Raw genomic sequence first — 20,890 nt, forward strand, 5'->3', positions numbered from 1 at the left:
ATGTAACATTTTGAATATTTTAGTTTTATTCATTCAAAAAACGTAATTCATCAGGCTGTATTTGTTGTATTTCTTTATTTTGATTCAATTTCAGCTTTAAAAGCTAATTAATGCCAGTGACTGAAAAAAACATGAAATCAGACAATGTTTTGCTTACACAAATATTTAAAAAAAATATATTTTTTGTTCCAACAGATCAAAATTACACAGACACATTTTATTATGTTACTGAACATAAAAGTTTGCCAACATGTTTTTTAGTTTGCTGTAACTTTACAAGCAAAAAGAAAATATAGAGGAGCCAGAATGGAACCCTGAGGAACTCCACACTCCATTTTTGACACCGTCAGTGTCGGCTGGATGTGGAAGTCGGGGGCGGTTTGCTAACACGTCAGCTGCAGCTACTTTAGAAGTTGATAATATCGTGGATGTTTTAATGCAGCTTGTTCTGCTGCCCCCTAGTGGCCAAACACATTCATGAATGCAGCTTTCATCAAAGAGAAATTATAGAGGAGCCAGGATGGAACCCTGAGGAACCCCACGCTCCATTTTTGACACTATCAGTGTCGGCTGAATGTGGAAGTAGGGGACTGATAATGAGTTGGAGTTGTTTTGCAGCTTGATCTGCTGCCTCCTAGTGGCCAAACACATTCATTAATGCAGCTTTAAGAGTATTGGAGATGTCTTTTTAAAACGGGTAAATATTGTCAAAAGTTTAAATGTGACTGTTAAAACAAAATCGATGATAACATGAGAGTGGCCGATCTCTGCCCGATGAAGAACTGTGTTCAGCGCGGTGTTACAGAACCAGCCTCTTGATGGCGCCGTGGTGCCTCCTCACTCTGCCGCCGCCGCTCTCCTCTGTGTGCATCATCTTGTCGATGGCATCGTTGATCCAGCGGATGTACTTGGACACCTGTGTGTAGACGCCGTATTTGCCTTTGCGTGCGCATCCTTCGCCCCAGCTCACGATGCCGGTGATGAAGTAGGTGTTGCTGTAGCGCGTGACGTGCGGCCCGCCGCTGTCACCCTGGCACGAGTCTTTGGCTATCGTGTCGTAGCCGGCACAGAACATGCGGGTCGAGATGCGTAGCTGGGTGGACTCGATGCAGCTGTGCCGATCCACGTAAGGCATGGTGAGCCGCTGCAAGATGGTGGACGGCTTCCGACCTTCGCCGAGTCGGCCGAAACCGCTGACCATGCCGTCCTCCTGCCGCATCAGCACCTGAAAGAGGAGGGAGGAAACTCAGTCTTCTTCTGTGGTGTTGAAGCAGGCAGTCACATTGAGAAAGTATTCTAGTATTTGCATCATTTTAGATCAGTATCAATGTATCAATCTCATATACAGTAAATATGAGCAGCTGGTTAGCTTAGCTTAGCATAAGGATTGAAAACAGTGCTAAACAGCTAGCGCGACTCGACTGTATTAGCACCTCTTAAAAAACACGTTATCCCGCTCGTTTAACTTGTCCAAAGTGTGAAAATAGAAATAAAAGTTTAGGGATTATGTGTCGGACTGTTTCACGGACTGAACCTGTAACTTCCTGACGTCCACACTGGTTACCTAGCAACGGGAAGCCGAAAAAGAAACTGTCAAATTGTTGTTTCCACACTGTGGTTTGTATACGGAACAAACTAAATATAAGACATTAGACAGTGAGCTTTAGAACTGCTGGTGGAGGAGTTTGTTACCTTTGGACAGAGCCAGGCTAGCAGTTTCCCACTGTTTCTAGACTTTATGCTAAGCTAAGCTAACTAGCTGTTGCTTCATATTTACTGTAGGGACACGAGACTGGTGTCAATTTACAGGTTAAAGTTTCATTCATCCAACTATGAGATTCATGGTTCCCAGAAGTCCTAATAAGTTTGGTGACTTTTAGCGCCACCATGAGGTTGACATTTGAAATTTTGCATGAAAAGTCATAACTATTGGCTAGATTGTCAGACGTTCATGTTCCCCAGAGGATGAATCACAAAGAAAGTAGTGATCATTCCTCTTTTCATTTAGCGCCACAAGCAGGTCAACGTTTTTTACTAAACATATTGAAACGTTTACTTGATAAATCGTCAAAAATTGGACATTCAAGTTCCCCAGAGGATGAACCCTACTGACTATGGTGATCCTCAGACTCTTCCTTTTGCGCCACCAAGAGGTTGACATTTGTGGTTTTAAGTGAAACATCTTTATGCTAAGCTAAGCTAACCAGCTGTTGCTTCATATTTACCGTAGACACGAGAGTGGTGTCGATTTTCAGGTTAAAGTCATTTACCAAAATGTCAAACATCAAATGTTTACGTTGTTTGTAGAGAAAGTTCACCTTTTCAGCAAACTCCGTCTCAGGTATGCATGCCGGCAGGATGAACCTGGAGAACTTGATGGGCGTGGCCAATTTGATGAGCGCGATGTCGTTGTGGTAGGTGTCCGGCCGGTACTTGTTGTGTGTGATGATGGTTTTCACTTGGTGGGTGGCTTCGTTGCCGTGATCCACCAACACGTCAAACTCACCTGAACGCACACAAAGGGTCTTGGTTGGACGGTTCAAACACAACGCTGCATGCTGATTGGTCGGTCAGACTTACCAAGCTTGACGTAAATGAAGCGTGATTGGTTCATGCAGTGGGCGGCGGTCAGGATGATGTATTCGTTGAGGATGGTTCCTCCGCAGAACCCTTGATCGTCCTCGTTCAGGAGGAGAGCCTTAGAAGACGAGACGGGACAGCTGTTGGTATTACTCAACATCTGCAATTATGGACTTCAGATGTCTGTAAAGACTTCTTATGGTCCATGTGGAGACAACAATGGACATCTGGATGGTAATGGACTTCAAGATCTCCAAGTAGGGACAACAAAGGACTTCAAGTTGTACACGTAGAAACAATAAACTACTTCTGCACAATAATAAAGTAAACTTCTTGGGGTCCATGTTGAGACAACAATGGACCTCCTGACAGTAATGGACTCCCAGGTCTGTCCAAGGAAACATGGGTTTCTTTGTCTGTACATCGCTCCCTGTTTTCTTACATGAGGACATCGTCATCATCGGCATGTTGTTTTAGATTTTGTCTTAAAGAAAGTGTCCCTACCTGCCACGGACATTCTCCTGGAGGACAGTCCTCCCCGTTGACGATGCGGGTATTACCCGCCATTTGAGGGACAACCTGTTCCTCGTAAACCGCGTTTTCATTTTCTGGAACAAAACTGTCGTCCCCGTCAACAGGAAGTGAGGACGTATCCGACGGCTCGGTGGAGTTGGCGCCGCGGTCCGTCTGGTTCGACTCTGTGGCGTTGACGGCCGTCGTGTTCTGACGCACGTACCTGAAAACGGTCCTGGTGTTTCCGCTGATGATGGCGCCGCATTTGAAGGGCTCTGAAAGAGTTCAGAGGTCAGAGGTCAGAGGGAAAGTATTTTGGAAATCATTTTCAGATATTTTATCTTCATCGTAGCTCTTGAGGATGTAAAACAGTTATTAGACCTCACCACTCTTTAACTTTTTATTCTCTGCGTTCTTTTTCCAAAGTTATTAAACTAATAAAACCATGCAGAGTCTCTTTCACCGTGGGAGTTGCAGGATTTGTCGTCTGATCCCAGGAAATACCCGTTGGTGCAGGAGCACTGGATGTTTCCTTGCACCACTTTGCAGAAGTGTTTACAGCCGCCGTTTTTATTCTCACAGAGCTCCGGAATAACTGCAAAGACAAAGAAAAACATGAAGTCCAAACCAGGAGCCGGGTTTTACGACCCACCGTGTAGCTCAACACGCTCGCCGGACAAGAACGGCAGTATTGCAAAAATAGTGTTGCAATATGTATTGTATCTTATAGGAATACATCGTATCCTGACGCGTGTATCGCCATACATTTCGTAGCCTTAAACTACAGTTTTGTTTCAGTTTTGTTGTGTCGTCCTGGAGACTCCCAGGTTTCTATGATCAGTAACATTGAGGATCTGGTCTTTGCTAACGGACTCTTATATCCAGAGGGATTGTGGTTCTGTACCGATTTCACAGTTGAAGCCCTCGTAGCCAGACTGGCAGTAGCAGCTGTAGCTGCCGATGCCGTCTTTGCAGAGTCCCTGATGAGCGCAGGGCATCGACTCGCATGCGTCGCCGTCTGCAGGATGAACAGAGTTCAGATGAGATTTAACTTGTATATTAAATATGATCATAGTTGGACAAGTGATTACGTTCAGAAGCTGCTTTCTTTTCAGGTGTTGCAAGGATTAGTGGTTTAGTTACTTTTATATTTTGCTTCTTAAAGGTGCATTCTTGAAGCACGTTGTCACTGAATTAAATAACCCGGTTTGTTTAGTCATTTTTACAACACAGAATAAACTCCTTACCAACGTATTTGGCCCAGAATTTATTCTGCAAAAAAGAAAAACAGAATTAAGTTAAAACAACTTGAAATCAGATCGGTGAGTCTCAGTGGAGAAACGTTAACGCAGGTTTTTGGACCCTTTTTTGAGTTTAATGTTTTATTTAACGTTTGGATTTAAAGTTTGAATCTGGATATTTAAAACAAATCAGGTTCAGTCAGACTTCCAATCTGACTTTTTTACATGTTGATCTTGTTTTCTAACAAGATATTCAGTCAACAAAGTATCAAGAAATAGCTCCAATGCTAACCATTGGGGAGCTAAGCTATCTTAAGCTAAGCTAGCACTCTCTATCATACAGGGTCTCCCAGAATCTTGTTGTCTCTGAGGTTTGTTGTGATGTATTTTGTTGTGTTTTAGTTTTAGGAGTTGTTACAGTTTTGTCTTCGTCTTCAAAGATCTCTCGCGCCTCCTCAAAGACACAGCGCTCCTCCATGCACTCCCTCTCCATGTTTCCTTGTTTTAGTTCCTCTAGAAAGCTGTTGGCTCGTCTCTGTCGGTGGAGAACTTGACTGGCCGCCTCGCCGTCCAAAAAGACTGCAAAGACAAATGGTTTTCTTTATTAATAAGCTTCAGCAAAATGTCCTAAAACAGGTTATTTTGTCTATTGGTTCGATTGTGAAGAAATGTGGTTCAGACATTCATGTTCCCCTCAGGATGAATCCTACTGTTTCTGGTGATCCTCTGACTTTTTATTTATCGCTACCACCAGGTTAAAGTTTCACTCGTCCAGTAAAAGTTTCACAAATACAAGATTCATGGTTCCCTGAAGGTGCATCCTAATAGTTTTGGTGACTTTTCCTGAAGCACCACCATGAGAATGACATTTAAAGTTTTGAGTGAAATGTCGACAACTTTTGGCTGGATTGTCATGAACTTTGGTTCAGACAGTCATGCTCCCCAGAGGATGAATCCTAAATAAATAGTGGATCCTTCGTCTTGTTATTAAGCGCCAAAAGCAAGTCACAGTTTTTACTAAACAGACCTCAAGATTTACTTGATGAATTTCCAAAAATTGGTTCAGACATTCTTGCTCCCCAGAGGAGGAACCCTACTGACTCTTAAGCGCCATCATGAGGTTGACATTTATGGTTTTAAGTGAAACATCTCAGAGACTGTTTGATAGATTGTGATGAAATGTGTTTCACCATTCATGCTCCCCTCAGGATGAACTGTTATAACTTTATTGATCCTCTGATTTTCATCTCGCTCCATCAGGTCGACATGTTGTCCACATACTCTTAATATTAAGTCATTTTTTCTATGTTGTTGGATAAATTCAATGTTTTCGGAGCAACGTTTTGCACCAATCACAGAGCAGCCTGAGTCCTGATTGTTCAATGAGATGTGAGAAGAGATTCTGCTGCTGTCAGTCATTAAAAAATCCCCAAATCTGTTGAGATAAACACACGAAACCGGACGGGGTCAAGTGTCACCTGCCAGCCGTCAATCAACACACAACCCCCCCAACACCACCAACGCCACCACCACCACTCTGAACATGAGCCTTTTCCAACCCGCTTTACCTCCATGTTCGCCCCCTTTCAGCCTAAAAGTTTAGATGTTATGAACTCACCGTCTTGTGCGGCGCTCAGGTGGAGCAGCAGGAGTCCAAGGGACAGTCGGTGAAACCAAAACATGGCCCCGGATGGACGAGAGAAAAACCCTCAGTGTGCTGGGTGGAAGTAATGGAGTCTGAATGTGGAGAGAGGGAGAGAGGAGGGGTGGTAGAGAGGGCAATGACTTGTATGGGGAGCGAGAGGGAGGGGAGGAGGAGGAGGAGAAGGAGGAGGTGTTGACATGTTGAATCTGCTCTGATTGGTGTGGGCGGGGCTTATCTGATGAGCCGCTAGAGCTTAAACATCTTCTGCTACGCTGATAAAAAAACATTAAAAAAAACACTACAACTCCATTACAACTTTACCAGAGAACTACAAGTACCATAGTGCACTGCTTCCAAGCTTTCATAGGTCCTAGTTTTTGTCCGTCTTCATCCTGGTTTTTGACCGTCTCCATCTTTGTTTCTAGCCTTCTCAGTATGGATTTCTGACTGTTGCTGTCTTTTTTTTGTCCATCTCTTACTTGTTTCTTCGGCCGTCTCCATCTTGGTTTCTGGCCGTCTCCATCTTGGTTTCTGGCCGTCATCATCTTGGTTTTTGCCTGTCTCCATCTTGGTTTCTGGCCGTCTCCATCTTGGTTTCTGGTTGTCATCATCTTGGTTTTTGCCTGTCTCCATCTTGGTTTCTGGTTGTCATCATCTTGGTTTTGCCTGTCTCCATCTTGGTTTTTGACTTTCTACCTTTTGTTCTTTTGCAACCTGAAGTGACACTAAAGGGTGGAGCTTAATGAGACGTTTTAAGGTGACCAAAAGTTGAGTGAAAAAACACTGTGATGTAGCATCAGCAAAATGTACTTCAAGTACCAAAAGTAAAAAGGACTCATGCGAAATGGCTCCTTCATCATGTAATATTTTATCATTGTATTTATCACGAATGAAAACATGCAGAAGTTTAATAACAGTGTAGTATTTAGTACTTTTACTGTAACAGAGTATTTCTAAAGTGTAGTATTTGTACTGTTACCACAGTAAAGGATCTGAATACTGATACTGCTTGATATATACACATATATATATGTGTTGCTCCATTTGGATGAAACCGGAGCACAAAGACAGCAGACGATAACCAGACGTTTCAAACATGGAGGAGGATCTCTTCACCTCCTCGTACATGTTGGTACGAGGAGGTGAAGGAGGTGAAGGAGGTTGTCCTTTGGCAGAGCGAGAGAACGTTTACAGTAAATGAGTCAACATGTCGAGCAGCCGACGTCCAAACTGATCAATGTTTTCTCTGCAGTCTGAAACACAGCGGTGCATTCAAAGACTCGCCTCCAGCAGAGGAAGAAGTACTTTATTTAAGTAAAAGCAGACGGTTCGACTTGTACGTCTAAAAGAACAACAAATGAATGTTTTGTTTACTGATATCACACATTTGGGTTCGAATACTTTTAATTTGTATTTGTTTATACATCTTTAACTCTTATTGTTCAGACTGTATTATGTGTGAAAATGTCCTCATTGATCACAACTCATCCATCTTTTCTGAACCAGTAACATTTATTCAGCATCTCAACATGGCACCTAATACATCCACTTTGAGATCAGATGGTTCCAGACTTTTTAAAAACAAAAGTGTATGATATTTCTTTTACATTAGGACCTAAAAGAGGACAAACATTCAACGTATAACACGTAAATCACGTAAATCTAATCACATGAAGAATTAAATCTGGTTCTGAAGGTCTCCGTAGTTTACCCTAGCGTCTGTTCCAGCATCTCTAAAGCTTGCTCCCAGGTCTTCTCATTGGCCGGCGCCTCGGTGGGCGGGTCCTTCATGATGCCCTCCACCCAGTCCACAAAGCTGGCCATGTTGGCGTACACCCCATAATACCCCGGGTGAGAGCAGCCCCGCCCCCAGCCGACCACACCCGTCAGGAAGTGGGTGGAGCCGTACAGCGTGACCAGCGGGCTCCCGTCGTCGCCGCGGCAACTCTCCTGGCGACCCTCCAGGTATCCGGCACACAGCATGTTGGCGGTGAAGGTGAACTGGGCTCTCTGGGAGCACTGGGAGTTCTGGATGATGGGCACGGACATCCTGCGGAGGACGGGGGAGACCGGGGCGACGGGCAGACCAGCGGGATCCTTGGCATTTCCCCCGGAGGTCCTCTTGCCCCAGCCGGACACGGTGTGGTAGCGGACCGGCAGCAGCTCCCGCTGGGCGAAGTCTCCGGTGGGCAGGCAGACGGGGACGGCGGAGCGGCTCAAGGTGACGGGACGGCCGAGCCGCAGGACGGCGACGTCGTTGTCACCCGTCGCCGGGACGTAACCATGATGGGTGATCGCCATGGAAACAGGTAACTTCTGTTCTGTGCCCTCCTCAACGTCCAGGTTGTGTTCCCCTGGTAACGGAAAAGAAATCCATAAACAAAACGTTACTAAGGTCAACTTTACGAAACAACTTAACGAAACAACTTAACGAAACAACTTAACGAAACAACTTAACGAAACAACTTCACGGAACTACTTTACGTAACAACTTAACGAAACTACTTTACGAAACAACTTTACGAAACTACTTTACGAAACTACTTTACGAAACAACTTTACGTAACAATTTAACGAAACAACTTTACGAAACAACTTTATGAAACAACTTTACGAAACAACTTTACGAAACAACTTAACGAAACTACTTTACGAAACAACTTAACGGAACAACTTAACGGAACAACTTTACGAAACAACTTTACGAAACAACTTAACGAAACAACTTAACGAAACAACTTTATGTAACAACTTAACGTAACAACTTAACGAAACAACTTTACGAAACAACTTTACGAAACAATTTAACAAAACTACTTTACGAAACTACTTTACGAAACAACTTTACGTAACAACTTAACGAAACAACTTTACGAAACTACTTTACGAAACAATTTAACAAAACTACTTTACGAAACTACTTTACGAAACAACTTTACGAAACTACTTTACGAAACAACTTTACGTAACAATTTAACGAAACAACTTTACGAAACAACTTTACGAAACAACTTTACGAAACAACTTTACGAAACAACTTAACGAAACTACTTTACGAAACAACTTAAGGGAACAACTTAAGGGAACAACTTTACGAAACAACTTAACGAAACAACTTTACGTAACAACTTAACGAAACAACTTTACGAAACAACTTTACGAAACAACTTAACGAAACTACTTTACTGAAACAACTTTACGTAACAACTTAACAGAACAACTTTACGAAACAACTTTACGAAACAACTTTACGAAACAACTTTAAGAAACAACTTTACGAAACAACTTTACGAAACAACTTTACGAAACAACTTAACGAAACAACTTTACGAAACAACTTAACAAAACTACTTTACAAAACTACTTTACGAAACAACTTTACGTAACAACTTTACGAAACAACTTAACGAAACAACTTTACGAAACTACTTTACGAAACAATTTAACAACAACTTTACGAAACTACTTTACGAAACAATTTAACAAGACAACTTTACGAAACTACTTTACGAAACAACTTTACGAAACAACTTAACGAAACAACTTAACGAAACAACTTTACGAAACTACTTTACGAAACAATTTAACAACAACTTTACGAAACTACTTTATGAAACAATTTAACAAGACAACTTTACGAAACTACTTTACGAAACTACTTTACGAAACTACTTTATGAAACTACTTTACGAAACAACTTTACGAAACAACTTAACGAAACAATTTAACAAGACAACTTTACGAAACTACTTTACGAAACTACTTTACGAAACTACTTTACGAAACAACTTTACGAAACAACTTAACGAAACAACTTTACGTAACAACTTAACGAAACAACTTTATGTAACAACTTAACGAAACAACTTAACGAAACAACTTAATGAAACAACTTTACGAAACAACTTTACGAAACAACTTTACGTAACAACTTAACGAAACAACTTTACGAAACTACTTTACCAAGCAATTTAACGAAACAACTGTACGAAACAACTTTACGAAACTACTTTACGGAACAACTTTACGGAACAACTTTACGAAACAATTTTACGAAACAATTTAACGAAACAACTTTACGAAACAACTTAACAAAATAACTTCACGAAGTAACTTAACGAAACAACTTAACGAAACTACTTAACAAAACACCTTTCCGAAAGAACTTAACGAAATAACTTAAAAAAAAATGTACTTTACTGAACAACTTTACGGAACAACATCATAAAACAACCTTAGAGAACAACCGTGCTAACGTAAATTGATCTGAACCGATCAGAGATCATTGATTAGCTACCTGCCACCACGGTGAGGTTTTGAGGGTCGTTGCCGTGGATACAGTGGGCGGCGGTGACGACCCACTCCGGATGGATCAGAGCTCCTCCACAGTGACTGTTTCCGTTTAACTGGACCAGAACCTGAACGACAGAAAGGAGGGAAGGATTGTTAGAAAATCCTTCTTCTGCTCTCCAGAGGATGAACCATTGGAATGACCTTATGATGTTCCCAGAGACGAGGACTATCAGATTAATCATCGTTCATATGAGGCTGTAATGAACCCTGGAGCCTCTAGGGGCGCCGGCGGCTGGTTACCTGCCAGGGACATTCTCCTTTGGGACACTGGTTCCCCCCACCAGTCTGGTGTCACCCCCCACAGTCTGGTTCAGACCTGGTTTCTGAGGAGGCAGCTGACCGCACGGATACTCCACTAAAAACACAGAAGTACACGGAAAACAAAGTACTGAGTACTGCGATGTACACTGGACTTTAGTGTCGATAAACAGCTGCAGATATTCACAGGTACTTTATGTCAGTGATGGAAGTACTCCCTTCTTTTACTGGAGTAAAACTAGTAATAACACAGTGTACAAATACTCTGTTATGAGCATTACATGTAGCAATACTCTGTTATGAGCATTACATGTAGTTAAAGTACTAAAGGTAAAAGCACTCATTCTGCAGAATAACATATATTATTACTACATTAATGTGTTCATCACTTTAATGTTGCGGATCATTTTAACTACTTTATATACTACTGGTATTTTAATCTTTAATTATAATACATCATCATTTTTATATTGATTAAATATCTGAATCTGTGAAGTTACTAAATGTAGAGCAGTAAAAAGTACAGAAAAATAAAGAAATACTCAAATAAAGTACATTAAATGTGTACTCAAGTACATACAGTACTTGAGTAAATGTACTTAGTTACTCTCCATCCCTGTATAACTGGAGGATTAAAAATGTCCACTAGGGGGCAGATGAGGACCGACACCTCAATAAATAAAATAATATATATATATATATATATATATATATATATATATATATATACATGTATATATATACATATATATATACATATATATGTATATACATATACATGTGCATATATTTATATATATATATATATATACATATACATATATATGTATATATATATATATATATATACATATATATATATATATATATATATATATATATATATATATATATATATACATGTATACATATATATGTGTTCCTTATTGTTAATGTTTGTCATTCTGATCATTGATTCCACGTTGAGGTACAAATGTAAATATCCGTTTTTCTGAGATGATAAAGTGAACGTCGTTTTAATAAATATTTTGATATTTTAGAAACAATAATCTTCCGATGAATCAATAATCAAACAACTTTCAGTTTATTTCCTGATCCTAACGTTCTTCTGTTTTTGTTCCCCCTGCTGGTCACATGCTGAACTACACAAAGGTACATATAGTACATGTTTGTGGTAGTATTGGTAGTATTTGTACCCTGAGCCACACACTGGCGTCCGTCCTCTCCCAGTTCGTATCCGTCGGCACACGAACACCGCCGTCGTGGTCCAGAACCGTCACAGAAGTGTTCACAGTGTCCGTTCTGGTAGAGACACTTCAGAGCGTCTTCTATCACTGAGGGGGGGCGGGGTCACGTTACTGTTTATTAGTTTAGTATGACAGTAATACTTTAGGATATAGTGTCTCCCGTGATATTTGTACCTGTCTGACAGTACTGCCCCTCGAAGCCCTCGGCACAGTAGCACGTGTACGACGTCTCCAGATAAACACACGTCCCGTTGTTGTGACACGGGTTCACCAGGCAGGGGTCACGACCTGACCACACAAATCATTCATTCATACTCGTATGAGAAGAAATACACCCCAGAACACAGGGTTATTGATTATTGAGTTCTGTGGACATTCATCTGAAAGAGCAAAATAAACTTTAAACTGTAAAACAAAGTTCAACAATCATAAACGCTGAGTCGACTGTTTGTGTGTTTGTTGTTCATCAGTTTATCAGGCTGTTGAGAAACAGTCTAACTGTACATCATGTTTTTATATGAGAGACTTTTAACTGACTAAAATATATTTCAGTCTAAAAGATATCGATATAACTTTATTATGCTGCTATATTAATATTAATATAAGTACTAATTATCTTCCTCATGTTACTCTGAAGATCACAAATGTTTAATAATGGCTAAATGAAATGTGTTACTCACGTTCATACGTCAGCCAGAATTGTTTCTGCAAAGAAAGAAACAAACACATGAATTTATGTTTTATTATAAGTTTCATCCAACAATTAATAATAAACCGCTCACAATAAAAAGGTAAGGGGTAGGGGTTTATGATCCTCCAGTTTAAAGGTGTTCATATTGTATGTACTGAATGGTTGTTAAGCTCCTCCCTCTCACCGTCCTGCCGTCGTCCTCAAACACCTCCCTGGCCTCCTCATAGTCACAGATCTCCTCTCTGCATTCTCTCTCCAGGTTCCCTTGTTTCAGCTCCTCCAGGAAGCCGCTGTTGGCTCTCCTCCATCTCTGAAGGACTCCGTGGGCCTCCTGCTTCTCCACAAACACTGAGTCCAGACACGAGATCACGAGATCACAAGATCATCAGATCATGAGATCATCAGATCATGAGATCATCAGATCATGAGATAATGAGATCATAAGATCATGAGATCATCAGATCATGAGATCATAAGATCATAAGATCATAAGATCATCAGATCATGAGATCATAAGATCATGAGATCATCAGATCATGAGATCATGAGATCACGAGATCATGAGATCATGAGATCATCAGATCATGAGATAATGAGATCATAAGATCATAAGATCATCAGATCACGAGATCATCAGATCATGAGATAATGAGATCATGAGATCATGAGATCACAACATCACTCTGTCATCACACGGCTTAGAATCAGTGAATTCAGAAAACTCCATGAAAGACTTTCTTCCTTATTTTAATGTCTGAACATAATAAATGTGGAATGATTGTTTATGTGTCAGTTGTTAATAAAGAGCAGAAGATAAAGCTGTTCATATCTCATGTTCCTACCTGCAGCAGCAGCGATGGCCGACAGCAGAATCCAGACCACGCAGCAGCTTCTCAGCAACATGATGAGTTCAAATGTCTCAACAAAACGGGGACAAACAGTGGTTTTTGGCTTCTGATAGGCCACGCCCACCGACCCTCTGACCCTCCAACCAGGTCAGTAAACACACCTCTGATCAATTATCAGCTGGAAGTACACAAGTAGTATCAGCTTCAAGCTTAGAATACTAGCAGTACTACTACAAGTATAAAGTAACATAACATGGAAATACTAAAGCAAAGTAAGTACTGCAGTAAATGTACACGATGCACTACACAACATGCGTACATGATAAAATGACCACAAATCCTCATTATGGTGTTTTATTATGTATTAATATGATATATTAATACAATGAATGTACAGTTTGATTCATAGTTTAAATACTTTATTACATTAAAAGCAGAAAAAAATGATTTATAAACCAATTCATAAACAGACATGACTGATGAATGAAGACGTTTATCATTTAATGATGAAGTAAAAATATTTATTTAGTTATTCTTCCCACCACTAACTATTATTATTATCATTTAAAGCCTGATACTTTAATAGAATGAGAGTCAAACTAATAATAATAATACTAATACTAATAATAGTCACAATAACTGCTGTCTGACGTGGGTGAACTATGAACATAAACTTCAGGTCGTCAGGTTGTGGGTGGAGCCCTCGCTGATGTTCGTATGTGGGTTTGGGGTCGTTGGCGGGTTTGGGGTCGCGGTGCGGTTGTGGATCCAGTCCAGGTAGTTGGACACTCGGGTGTAGATGCCGTAGTTTCCCGGTCGGGCGCAGCCCTTCCCCCAGCTGACGATGCCCAGCAGGAAGCTGGTCTTCTTGTACTCCGTCACCAGCGGGCCGCCGCTGTCGCCTTTACACGAGTCCTGCCGGCCCTCGATGTATCCGGCACAGAACATGTTCTCCGTGAGCACCACGCCGCTCTCCTCCTGGCACTGCTGTGTCCGGATCCGCGGCACCCTCAGCCGGCGCAGCAGTTGAGAGGTCGGCCCGTTCTCCCCCGCCTCCCCCACCCGCTCACCGTGTGCATGGCGACGGCCCAGAGTTCGCGCTCGGCCATCGGGCGCGTCGGCAGGCAGGCGGGCACGGCGTACGGCGTGTAGAGGATGGGCGAGGCCAGGCGGAGGAGGGCGATGTCGTTGTCGGCGGTGCTCTTCATGTAGTCCTGGTGCATGATGACCTCAGAGACCTGGAGGAGCTGCTCCGTGCCCTCCGTCTCCGCCCTGTTGTGCTCACCTGACGGACACACAGGGAAAGGTTAACGGTGGAACAGGTGGAGGTCTGTCTGGTTGTGACGGAGGGATTCGTACCTGCAACCACCTTCAGGAAGCGAACGTCGGTGTCCTCCAGGCAGTGAGACGCCGTGAGGATCCACGTGGGTTTATAGATCACTCCTCCACAGAACCCTTTTCCTTTATACACCAGCAACACCTGCAGAACACAAGACCACGTTTCATATGAAAACAATGAAGAGGTCATGTTTTACGTTTCACTTCACATCAGGATGAAAAAAACACCAAACATTTAAAACGACCACATCTGTAACTGGTAGATCTCTTATTGGCTCACACGGTGGTTTGATTCTCTGCTAGTCTCTGTTTTTATGTTTTTGTCAACTCTGAAACTTTCCACCAAAATCTGGTTCTGGCAGAACTCCAGAGGTCAGAGTCCAGTGAAGTAAAGTCGGGAATCCCCGAGTGAATCAGAGCCGAGGCCGAGCTAAAGTGAAACACAGGTTTACAGTAAACGGGTGACCTTTAACCTCAGCGTACCTGCCAGGGGCATTCTCCTTTGGGGCAATCTGTTCCTCCCACGATTCGAGCTCGAGAGTCCAGCTGCTTGGCTTTGTTTTCCCCGTGCAGGACGGGCATCATGCCGCACGCTATCGCCTCTGAAACCACGGAAACATAGAACTTCTTTACCTTTAATATTCTAAAGAACAGAATATATGAAGCAGAACAAAACATTTATTATAATAACATTTATTATAACAATGTTTTCCCTTATTCTAAGATCAAATGAGGCGTCCCACAGGGATCAATACTGGAGCCAGTTTGTTCTGCATTTACATGATACCACATGTTCACAGAGTGAAAGAATATACTAAGTTTAACAGAAGGATGCAGTGACAACATTGAGTCCACTCTGATGCTTTTATTTCCCAGCAGAGGCTCATAAAGGATTATCTTATATGTCAATGTTGGGATACAAAGTCCCAAAAGAAACAAGATCGAGTCAAAATGTTGTCAGTCAAAAATGATAGAGACAAATGTTTGACTAACCGTACGTTTTTTAATCATTCCTAACATTTCATATATTTAATTTTTTCATGACAGAAATGGTCTTTTAACAGTAAACGAGTTAGAGAACCTTTTCTAATCTGAAAGACGATAAACACATAAATCATATGGCGGACACGGAACTGATCCTGCGAGAACTGAGAGAGTTTCGCCGAGAAAACAAAGAACAATTAGGGACAATAAAAGAAGAAATAGTTAAGGCGAATGCCAGATTGGACGAGGCGGAAGGGCGAATTGGGAGAGCAGAAGAGAGGATCCAAAACACCGAAGAAGTTATCACGGCTATGCTACAGCTGCACACCAAGCTGGAGGACAAGTTGCTGGATCTGGAAAGCCGCTCCAGACGCGAGAACATAAGGATCTATGGGGTGCCGGAGGGATCCGAGAAGGAATCAACCACAATGATCTCATTTGTGGAAAATCTACTCCGCGAAGGTCTCGAGCTGACTAATGACATGCCCGACCTGCAGATCGAGAGAGCTCACCGGTCTCTGGGACCGCAGCCGCCGGCGGACGCGCCGCCACGCTCCATTGTAATCAAGTGTCTAAGCTTTAAAACAAAAGACACATTACTCCGCAAAGCATGGCAGAAGAAGGGGTTTGCCTGGCAAGAAAACCACATAAACCTGGACCACGACTACCCACCTCTAATACGAAGAGAATACACAGGGAACGCAAAGTGCTGAAGGAAAATAGAATCCAGTTCCAGACCCTCTTCCCTGCCAGGCTGCGCGTGAGACACGAGGACGGGACCAAAACTTAGGAGACCATGGAGGAGGCATCAGAGGACCTGCGGAGAAGAGGCTACACCGTGACAACCACCACACCTCCGGCGACGCTCATGGAGCAGGTGCAGCGGCTGACCTGGACGAGAGTGGATCGACGCGCAAGGAAGGGCACAGCCGGACGGGAGCTGGGATACAAGGAGAAGCTCCGAGCCTTCAGGAAATCAACACCGTCCCCCTCCAGCACCTAAAGGACTTAACCCACGGCCTGAGGACGTCGGAATAAACTGTGAAATCGGACACTATATCCGTAATTAGTGGTGGAGATCCACTGTTTAATAGACTGGTTCGTTCGGGGCCGATTTTTTCACCTTACATTTTTTTTTTTTTTTCTCGACATGCGACTGTTGCAGGTAAGGGCCTCTCCCTCCGAACTGAGGGAGACTTTTCCCTTCGAGCCTCCTCGGGAGGTTCAACAGGGTCAGGTTAACAGACCCCTACATAGGGAGTCACAAGGACAAATCGTATTCAGTTTGATGTTTATTAATGTGTTAATTATTCATTCCCTGCCGGTTCACGCGGGGAGGGGGAAGCGCACCAGGTTTTTGTTTGGGATGGAGGAGGGAATCACATAGATGCAAAACAGGTCTCTGAAAATAGCATCATTTAATATAAATGGTGTACTCAATCCAGTTAAGAGGGGGAAAATCTTATCAAAATTAAAGAAAGATAAAATTCAAATAGCTTTCCTACAAGAGACACACCTCAGCGACTCAGAACATGCTAAACTGAATAAATCAGGATTTAAACATGTTTACTTCTCTTCACATGAATCGGGAAGGCGGAGAGGAGTGGCGACTCTGATATCCAATGCGGTAAACTATGAACACATATCAGAACATAAGGATAAGGAAGGCAGATTTGTTATGGTTATAGGAAGAATAGAAGGTGTTGTGATAAGTCTCCTTAACGTGTATGTTCCACCGGGCAGTGTCTGGTCCTTCTATAAACATATGGTTGATTTAATGACGACAAAAAGTCAAGGGATTCTAATAGGTGGTGGAGATTTTAACATTCGATTAAACCCGAAAATTGACTCTTCAAACGGGAAATCCGACGCAAAAAACATTAGCAGAAGATTAAATATTTGGATGCGTGAAGTGGGGATTGTTGACGTGTGGAGAGAGAAAACCCGACGAGCCGAGACTACTCACATTACTCGCACGCTCACAATGTATACTCTCACTACTCACACTACTAGCGCACGATTACTTTTTTATGCTTAAAGGAGATTTCTTTAGGGTGGATAACTGTGAAATAGGACCCAGTACTATTTCAGATCACGGTCCCATCTATATGTCAATTTATCTTAATAATAAGAAGAAATCTACGCTCTGGAGACTGAACTCAAATATTCTGAACAACCCAATTATTAAAGATAAACTGAAAAGTGAAATTGAATTATATTTGGAAAATAATGATAATGAGGAAGTGACCCCACCCATTCTCTGGGATGCATTAAAAGCAGTGTTGAGGGGCAAAATAATAGCCATCTCCTCATATGAGAAGAAAATTAGGGAGCGAAAACTAAAAAAATTAGAAGAGGACTTGAAAAGTCTACAGAGAGAACATGCAAAGTACCTCAAAGATGACAACAAATGTAAGATTATAAAATTAAAAAAAGAAATAGATGAAATAAATACTCAGGAAATTCAAAAAAAGCTCCTTTTTACAAAGCAACAATACTATGAGACAGGTGGGAAATCACTGAAACTTTTATCATATAGATTAAGAAAACAACAAGCAGACAGAACTATATATAAAATAAGAAACTCTGTAACGAAAGTAATAGAAACTAGTCAGGAGAAAATACAACAATGCTTCCAAGAATACTATAAAAAATTATATTCCCAACCACAGACAAGCAACGACAACCAAATCGATGCCTTCTTGTCCCAGGTAAACCTTCCAAAGATCACTGATGAACAAAATGGAAAATTAACATCTAAAATAACAAAAGAAGAAATTCAATTGGCAATCAGGAGGATGAAAGGGGGGAAGTCTCCAGGGACAGATGGTTTTCCCACAGAATGGTACAAAACAATGCAAGATCAACTAATCCCAACACTATTAAAAACATTCAACTGGGTTCTGGAAAACAAAAACATTCCCCCTCATGGAGGGAGGCGGTGATTTCGGCCATACCTAAAGAGGGGAAAGACAAATTGGAATGTGGGAATTACCGTCCTGTAAGTCTTTTAAACAACGACTATAAACTATTCACCTCCATATTATCTAAGCGAATAGAATTGATACTACCGGTATTAATACATGAGGACCAGACTGGCTTTGTCAGGAAAAGACAGACCCAAGATAACATAAGGAAAACACTGCACGTTGTGAGACAAGTCACACAACAAAGACTGGAGGCGTTGATACTAAGTTTGGATGCAGAGAAAGCATTTGACTCAGTGAGGTGGTCTTTTTTATATAAAGTACTTTCAAAATTTGGCTTTCATACAACTATAATTGACACGTTTGCAGCACTATATGGCGGACCAACTGCTAGAGTCAAAATCAATGGAGATTTGTCCAACTCGTTCATTCTGGAAAGAGGAACAAGACAGGGATGTTGTGCGTCGCCGCTCCTCTTCGCCTTGTTTGTAGAACCCATAAGTCAGCTAATTAGGCAGAGAACTGATATAAAGGGGTACCGATGGCATCCGGGGGAGCAAAAACTGGCCCTATTTGCAGACGATTTATTGATAAGTATAACACAACCTACTCAGACACTCCCAAAATTGATGAAATTGCTAGAGGAATTTGGTTCAATCTCAGGTTACAAAATTAATGTTAATAAAACTCAAATATTAACATTTAATTATGACCCTCCAGTTTCAATTAAGACCATATACAACTGGAATTGGGAGGCTGAGTCCATTAAATATTTGGGTGTCTCATTACCTAGGGACTTCACAAGATTATACAACATCAACTACGATCCCTTAAATTCAAAGATAAAAACTGATATACAAAGATGGAACGTTATTCCCTTTTTGAGTTTAAGCTCCCGGATAGAATCAATCAGGATGAATATTCTCCCACGGATGCTGTATCTTTTTCAATGTCTACCAGTTAGAATACCATCTAAGCAATTCTTAGAATGGGACAGATTGATAGCGAGGTATCTGTGGCAAGGGAAAAAGGCCAGAATTAAATTCAAAACGCTGCAATTAAGAAAAGAAAAGGGTGGGATGGGCCTTCCCTGCTTACAGGAATACTACTATGCAGCCCAGTTAAGGCCGCTAGTCTGCCTGTGTTCACCATCATACACTGCAGCATGGAAGGAAATAGAAGGAACGATGGTAAAGGGTATCCCAATAACAGCTCTACTAAATGATAACAAACTGCAAGAAGAACAGGAGATTCCAGAAGACTCTATAACAGGCAGCTTCCTGAAGTCCTGGCAGGAAATAACCAAAATTTGCAGATTTAAAAACACATCTAAAATTATGAGGTGGTGTGCCTATGACTCAGACTTTACACCGAATAAAATCGACGGCAGATTCAAGACATGGATCACAAAAGGTTTAACTTCCTATTATTCATTTGTCCACAAGGGGGTATTTCAGAGTTTTGAAACCCTACAGAAGGATCACGGTCTGGGGAAAGATGATTTTTTCAGGTACCTGCAAGTGAGAGATTACTTTAACAAAAATATTAAAGAGGCGTTAGGAAAAGATGGGCCAGGGTTCATGGAGGTATTTCTAGCATTGACTAAATCTAGAACATGCGATAAAATTATCTCAAAATTATATAACGCTTCTGGGCTGCCAAGCAATGAGGTCTTACTGAAGCAGATCCACAAACATATAATGTATTTAATGTGAACATCCCATTACAAAATGTGGAACTTTTGTTTTTTGGGAGAATTGTGATGTTTGCAAGCGTTGGAACATAAAAAGACAGAAAAAACTGCTACTTGCTTTAATACTGTTGGCAGCTGAGCCAAGTAATGTATCACGAGGAAATGGTTAAGAAAGTGGACCCTCACCCCCACCATTGATGAATGGATCAGAAGTTGTGTGTATGAGATTTAATGTTGTGGAAAGAGATCTCTTATTCCCCATCAGGAATCGAGAAAGAGACATTTTTTATAAGACCTGGAAGTCGAATGGACTGAGTATGTGAAACCAGTTAGATCTGATTTTATTTGAATATACTTGTGTTTTATGTAGCTGATCCTCACTTTTTTTTTTTTTTTTTTTTTTTTTTTTTTTTTTTTTTTTTTTTTCTGAGTGAGTGTGCGCTCCCGGCTGTGTTCTCTTTATCTCTGTTATTGTTCCTACAGGAGTAGTTTAGGTCCATGACAACAAGCCCAGAAAGGCAGTATTTGACAGACTCAAGCTGTATCTAATGTATGTGATGGAAATGTGCCTT

The 20,890-nt window shown here is 41.5% G+C and overlaps 2 protein-coding genes and 1 pseudogene across 2 annotated transcripts; all 3 read right to left on the reverse strand.

The window, feature by feature from the left end:
- Window positions 1–60: 60 nt before the first annotated feature.
- LOC129111670 (coagulation factor X-like) lies at window positions 61–6,088 on the reverse strand. Its single transcript, XM_054623707.1, has 9 exons — window positions 5,953–6,088; window positions 4,753–4,913; window positions 4,341–4,365; window positions 3,998–4,111; window positions 3,557–3,688; window positions 3,085–3,368; window positions 2,581–2,698; window positions 2,319–2,506; window positions 61–1,225 (listed from the first exon to the last, which is right to left on the reverse strand). Exons 1-9 carry the CDS (start codon window positions 6,014–6,016, stop codon window positions 800–802), a joined length of 1,512 nt encoding a protein of 503 aa, XP_054479682.1. The 5' UTR covers window positions 6,017–6,088; the 3' UTR covers window positions 61–799.
- Window positions 6,089–7,269: 1,181 nt separating this feature from the next.
- LOC129111641 (coagulation factor VII-like) lies at window positions 7,270–13,454 on the reverse strand. Its single transcript, XM_054623675.1, is given in 9 exon segments — window positions 7,270–8,333; window positions 10,277–10,397; window positions 10,573–10,607; window positions 10,610–10,687; window positions 11,787–11,924; window positions 12,012–12,125; window positions 12,518–12,542; window positions 12,713–12,876; window positions 13,371–13,454. Coding segments are annotated over 9 exon segments (1,383 nt in total). The 5' UTR covers window positions 13,432–13,454; the 3' UTR covers window positions 7,270–7,686.
- Window positions 13,455–13,721: 267 nt separating this feature from the next.
- LOC129111652 (coagulation factor VII-like) lies at window positions 13,722–15,407 on the reverse strand (annotated as a pseudogene).
- Between the last annotated feature and the right edge of the window lie 5,483 nt (window positions 15,408–20,890).

The sequence above is a fragment of the Anoplopoma fimbria genome, chromosome 22 (assembly GCF_027596085.1).
Source record: "Anoplopoma fimbria isolate UVic2021 breed Golden Eagle Sablefish chromosome 22, Afim_UVic_2022, whole genome shotgun sequence".
In the NCBI taxonomy this organism is placed as follows: Eukaryota; Metazoa; Chordata; class Actinopteri; order Perciformes; family Anoplopomatidae; genus Anoplopoma; species Anoplopoma fimbria.